The 6,286-nt window shown below is 44.9% G+C and overlaps 1 protein-coding gene across 2 annotated transcripts; it reads left to right on the top strand.

Moving 5' to 3' along the window:
- Positions 1-223: 223 nt before the first annotated feature.
- Positions 224-4,361, top strand: LOC139549764 (cilia- and flagella-associated protein 45-like). 2 transcript variants are annotated; one of them, XM_071360522.1, is made up of 12 exons: positions 224-408; positions 550-663; positions 854-996; positions 1,236-1,380; positions 1,517-1,687; positions 1,898-2,076; positions 2,185-2,314; positions 2,536-2,682; positions 2,930-3,043; positions 3,158-3,351; positions 3,647-3,871; positions 4,103-4,361. In XM_071360522.1, the coding sequence occupies exons 1-12, from the start codon at positions 406-408 to the stop codon at positions 4,176-4,178; spliced, it is 1,641 nt and encodes a 546-aa protein (XP_071216623.1). In that variant the 5' UTR covers positions 224-405; the 3' UTR covers positions 4,179-4,361. The 2 variants fall into 2 exon arrangements, with proteins under 2 accessions (XP_071216623.1, XP_071216624.1); XM_071360523.1 differs by lacking the exon at positions 550-663.
- The last annotated feature ends 1,925 nt before the right edge of the window (positions 4,362-6,286 follow it).

Here is a 6,286-nt window from a genome sequence, read left to right as displayed (position 1 = left end):
AATCTCTGTACACCAAGCCTGATATTCAAGTCAATGACCACGCTACCACAAACATGAACTTTCTATCGAAAATGCCATGAACTATGATGTGTCATCATGACGGTGTGTTACATACAATAGAAGAAGACAATAGATGATTCATCTGGCTGTGTCAAGAGGGCGGGCACAGAGGACACGTGGACTCTTCCGTTTTAAGATCAGGGTTTCCATGGATACACAACAACAAAACATCTCATTTTCAGGGATATGCCAAGCACTTCTCCCATAATTAAGAACGAAAAATAGCTAACTAGGTGCTTCTTAACCTTGGATATTCGTTGTGTTATTATAATGGTGACTTTCCTGTCAATATTTTAGCTGTTATTTATTTTGGTTGATGATAGTGGACTATTTTTGACGATCATCATGGTAAGTAGAATCAGAGACAGGCCCACAATCTTGCTTGACATAAAAATGACATTCATGAAAGTCATAATTATTTGCTGGTCTGTACACACTTTCAATTACTGTATAACTCTACCAGTACCAACACTGTTGACTTTGTCGCAGCCACAGAGTATAGGGTCTTCATCTAGGCTCTCTGGTAGCTCCCGTTCACGTCGCTATCGCACCCGTGCACTCACCTCTCATGTGGATGAGAGCCTCTTTGGAACCCAAAAACAGGTGGGCCATATGTCAGCCATTTCTTTGATCTGCATTGGATAAACACATAGCAATAAGATGTGACAGTTGAACTGTGCAAGGTCTGTGTGTGTATGTATCTATGTGTGTGTGTGTGTGTGTGTGTGTGTGTGTGTGTATGTGAGTGAGATAGAGAGTTGGTGTAAATGTATGTTGGATTTTCTTACTCAAGGCTCTGTCAGCCTGCAATGTCAAGGACACTGAGAGGGGTGGCCGGTTTGGACCCAGGGGCCAGTCCAGGTCTGCTCCAAGTCAGAAGACTCAGAAACTAGAGACAGTTCGCATCATCACAAAGGACCTCATCCGAGACCTGAAGCAAGTATCAGTCAATACCTCAACTTCTCATTCGGTTACTTGATGTGATCATCAAGTCTAATGCTTTGTGAACATAACAGTACTACACTTGGCATTGTTTATTCTGTTTACTCATTATAAAAGAGAATGCCATCCAGTTCTATAAACCTACATTGCACCAATAAACATATCCCACAATCACATTTTACAAGTGGTGGTGAATTACAAAATAAAAACAAATCATGCTGTCATTTTGCCAGGATCCCAAGTAAGGATCCGTCTGGGTTGTCTGTCATCCTCCGCCCAACTGATATCGAGCGGATAGCAACAGCTTCTCTGGTTTCAACCAAGGAGGAGCGGGAGTTCACGTTGGAATCCCAGAGGAGGGAGAGAGAAGCAGCTATGGTGAGGAAGGACAAATGTACCTGATGAATTTGTAAGCAACCTTTACCACATGAAAGCTGGGTGACTAACTGGCAGTACAGGGTCCCACCCAAACTAACCTTTGCACTGTTTCAATGTTGCTGTTTTTCTTGACCAGGATGCTGCTGAGGATAGGAAGGCCCATATCCGCCAGGCTGACCTATCTCGTCAAAAGAACCAGGGCCTAAGTGAACTGGAGGCCGAGGCCAAGGAAAGAGCTCAGTACCTGCTGGAGAGGGCCAACGCCATGAGGATGGAGCAGGAGGACGAGGTCAAGAAACTCAATGAGGTACAGCAAGATAATCAACCGTTCACTCTCTCATTGCTCACTCTTTCTCTTTACTTCACTACTTTTTGTTATTTGTTTTATCTCAACTTCAGTCCCAACATCACTGCAATATCACACTTTTCCCCAGTTATTCTACCCATGCCCTGTCCAGACTCTTCCATCTCCGTGTCCTTGTGTGTGTTGTGCATGGTACCCTTTTGTTGTGGCCAGTTGATCCTGGGTGCCCGGTGCCACGCGGTGAGGGATGCCCAGATCCTGGAGAGGCAGCAGATCCTGGCTGAGCTACAGGAGGAGGAGAGGCGGCTGGATGCCATGATGGAGGTGGACCGCAGGAGAGCCCTGGAGGCCCAGGAGCAAATCGAAGAGCTGCGCAAACACCAGAGGATCCAGTGAGGACACATACACACACACACACACAATGGCCCATTTAAAAGCAAATACACTACATCTCTTCCAAACTGTAATGCCTCAGCTGTCTTCCCTGTGTGTGTCTATAGGGGAAAGCAGCTGATTATAAACCAGATTGAGGAGCGTCTGGAGGACAGGATGCTGCAGAATGAGATGAAGGAGCAGGAGGGCCAGCAGATGCTGGAGAACCTGGAGAAGATGCAGATGGAGGAGCTGGAGGTATTATTAGTTAGAGACAAGTCTCCTTGTGCAGTACAACAGTCTTATCGCCAGGGTAATGTATTACCACTTTGAATTTCAGTTTTGAAATTCCTCATGAATTAGCCTGGTCCCAGATCTGTTTGTACTCTTGCAACTAATCAATATCATTAATGAATGAATCGTAATGCAGTTAGGCATAAGGAATAATGAACAAGAGAATGGTGTGGTGTGTCTCCCAGGCTCTGGAGAGGAAGAAGGAGGAGCAGCAGCGTCTGCAGCAGGAGATCCTCCGTATCAACGAGGACAGCCTGCTGGCCAAGGAGCGCAACAAAGAGGAGGAGAGACTGGCCGACCTCCGGGCTATGGAGTACACCCACAAGAAAATGGTAAGAGTTACTCCATTATGGACTTTATTATAGGTCTTTGGCCTTCTTGTTTTGGGTCAGAAAGCAAAAGGGCAAAAAAGGTGTCTAAGACTGCGTTTACACTGGCAGCCTAAGTCTGATATTTTTTCCACAAATTGGTATTTTGAGCAATCAGATCAGTTCTTTTATCAATAATTGGGGGGGAAAAAATCTGAATTAGAATGCCTGTGTTAACGCAGCCAAATATACTTTTGTGTGACCCCTACAGGAGCGGGAGGCTGAGTACGAGGCTGAACAGAGACGCATCAAGAGAGAGAAGGAGAAGGACGTGGCCAGACTGCGAGCCCTACAGGAGAGAGAAAAAGACCACAAGGCAGAGCAGGTGAGCAGCACCAAAGTTCCATTTGTTTTACAGTGGCTCACACTGACCTGTTGTCGTAATTGATCATAAAAGGTATGGAGGAATGGTTACAGTGGTTTTGTGTATGACTGTAAGGATGAGTTTCGAGCCAGGAGGAACCAGGAGGGAGCAGAGAGGGATTGGAGGAGAAAAGAGAAGGAGCAGCTCAAAAAGAAGGTGGATGTTGAGGAGAGGTTGAAGGCAGCTCGCTTGGAGCAGGTCACACATAAGGAGCACCTCCTATCCATCGAGGCTGGGCGAGAGAGGGCTGAGTTTGACAGGGTTTTGAGGTACACCCTGACACAATGTAAATGTACCCACTGAGCATACACTGGTTGAATCAACGTTGTTTCCACGTCATATCAATGCAATTACGTTGAACCAACGTGGAATAGATGTTGAATTGATCTGTGCCCAGTGGGTAGTTACTACTGTACTAACCCGATAACTGTACTTGTATTACAGGCGGTTTCATAAATCAAAGCATAACACTATGCTATGCCTTGGACAACCAGGCTTTAAAATGTTAGTAAAGGTCTCTGTATTAGCAGTTGCGTTTTACAGCCAGTTTTTCTCTCACCGCAGGGCCCAGCAGGTATCCATCTGTAAGGAGAAGGACAAGGAGGAGAAACACAGGATCAAGGTGTTGCGCCACGCTGACGGGGTGCGCCAGCAGGTGAGGGAGCGGGAGATGCAGGCCATCGCCCTGCGCAGGGAGGTCTACAAAGAGGGAGACCGGCTGGATGAGGAGGCCCGCCATCGCCGCATCCGCCTTGATGAGATCAAGGAGAAGAAGCTCAGGGAGCTCAAGTAAGTACAGGGACTGGATAGAGACTAACTATGTACAGGGACTGGGTGGGGACTAACTATGTACAGGGACTGGGTGGGGACTAACTATGTAAAGGGACAAAGTGGTACGTAGAATTGAGGGGAACTGAGAGAATATTACGTGAAAGCAACAGCACTGTGTGTAAACCAGGTGTTTTTGGGGGGATGGTCAGGTTTAGTTTTGTAATTGATGTTTGTTCATTTTAATTGTAGGGCTGCTGGACTTCCAGAGAAGTATTGCAATGAAGTGGAGAGACGGGTGCATGCTCTCCCTGCTCTGGCTCACTAGCGTGACTGACAGACTGCAACACACCCTGATCTTTATCAAAGATTTCACAATAGAGATAAATTGGCACTGCCATCACACTTTCTGACAGGGTAGAGAAAATAATTAGTACAGGGTATAAATCTAGTGCAGCACCGTTGTGTTAGTGATCATTAGATAATTTCTGAATAAAGATGACTATTACAAACTATGAATATTTATAATTGTACTGTAGGCTTGACCTTAAGTAGTGCACATTAACTATTCAACAACTGATTGGAGCAAAAATAAAAATGTATTGTTTATACAGTGGGGAGAACAAGTATTTGAGACACTGACGATTTTGCAGGTTTTCCTACTTACAAAGCATGTAGAGGCCTGTCATTTTTATCATAGGTACACTTCAACTGTGAGAGACGGAATCTAAAACAAAAATGCAGAAAATCACATTGTATGATTTTTAAGTAATTAATTAGCATTTTATTGCATGACATAAGTATTTGATACATCAGAAAAGCAGAACTTAATATTTGGTACAGAAACCTTTGTTTGCAATTACAGAGATCATACGTTTCCTGTAGTTCTTGACCAGGTTTGCACACACTGCAACAGGGATTTTGGCCCACTCCTCCATACAGACCTTCTCCAGATCCTTCAGGTTTTGGGGCTGTCGCTGGGCAATACGGATTTTCAGCTCCCTCCAAAGATTTTCTATTGGGTTCAGGTCTGGAGACTGGCTAGGCCACTCCAGGACCTTGAGATGCTTCTTACGGAGCCACTCCTTAGTTGCCCTGGCTGTGTGTTTCGGGTCGTTGTCATGCTGGAAGACCCAGCCACGACCCATCTTCAATGCTCTTACTGAGGGAAGGAGGTTGTTGGCCAAGATCTCGCGATACATGGCCCCATCCATCCTCCCCACAATACGGTGCAGTCGTCCTGTCCCCTTTGCAGAAAAGCATCCCCAAAGAATGATGTTTCCACCTCCATGCTTCACGGTTGGGATGGTGTTCTTGGGGTTGTACTCATCCTTCTTCTTCCTCCAAACACGGCGAGTGGAGTTTAGACCAAAAAGCTCTATTTTTGTCTCATCAGACCACATGACCTTCTCCCATTCCTCCCCTGGATCATCCAGATGGTCATTGGCAAACTTCAGACGGGCCTGGACATGCGCTGGCTTGAGCAGGGGGACCTTGCGTGCGCTGCAGGATTTTAATCCATGACGGCGTAGTGTGTTACTAATGGTTTTCTTTGAGACTGTGGTCCCAGCTCTCTTCAGGTCATGCTGTGTAGTTCTGGGCTGATCCCTCACCTTCCTCATGATCATTGATGCCCCACGAGGTGAGATCTTGCATGGAGCCCCAGACCGAGGGTGATTGACCGTCATCTTGAACTTCTTCCATTTTCTAATAATTGTGCCAACAGTTGTTGCCTTCTCACCAAGCTGCTTGCCTATTGTCCTGTAGCCCATCCCAGCCTTGTGCAGGTTTACAATTTTAGCCCTGATGTCCTTACACAGCTCTCTGGTCTTGGCCATTGTGGAGAGGTTGGAGTCTGTTTGATTGAGTGTGTGGACAGGTGTCTTTTATACAGGTAACGAGTTCAAACAGGTGCAGTTAATACAGGTAATGAGTGGAGAACAGGAGGGCTTCTTAAAGAAAAACTAACAGGTCTGTGAGAGCCGGAATTCTTATTGGTTGGTAGGTGATCAAATACTTATGTCATGCAATAAAATACAAATGAATTACTTAAAAATCATACAATGTGATTTTCTGGATTTTTGTTTTAGATTCCGTCTCTCACAGTTGAAGTGTACCTATGATAAAAATGACAGACCTCTACATGCTTTGTAAGTAGGAAAACCTGCAAAATTGGCAGTGTATCAAATACTTGTTCTCCCCACTGTATATTGACTTAAATGTGATTTTAAAATATTATTTTTTGTTTGATCAATTAATTGGACTGTGCCTAACATATTCCAGTCATACAGAACCCAAGATTATTTGATCAACAGGATATCATTTTTATTTAGTCTTTTAAATGTCCCTTTCAGCATGGCTTTTATGGCAATGTTTATTGTTAATATGCATGATAATAGAAAGGTATGTTCAGAGATTAGGATGACACTTTACACA

Source organism: Salvelinus alpinus, chromosome 22, assembly GCF_045679555.1.
Source record: "Salvelinus alpinus chromosome 22, SLU_Salpinus.1, whole genome shotgun sequence".
Taxonomy (NCBI): Eukaryota; Metazoa; Chordata; class Actinopteri; order Salmoniformes; family Salmonidae; genus Salvelinus; species Salvelinus alpinus.
This window is presented reverse-complemented; position numbering and strand designations above follow the sequence as displayed.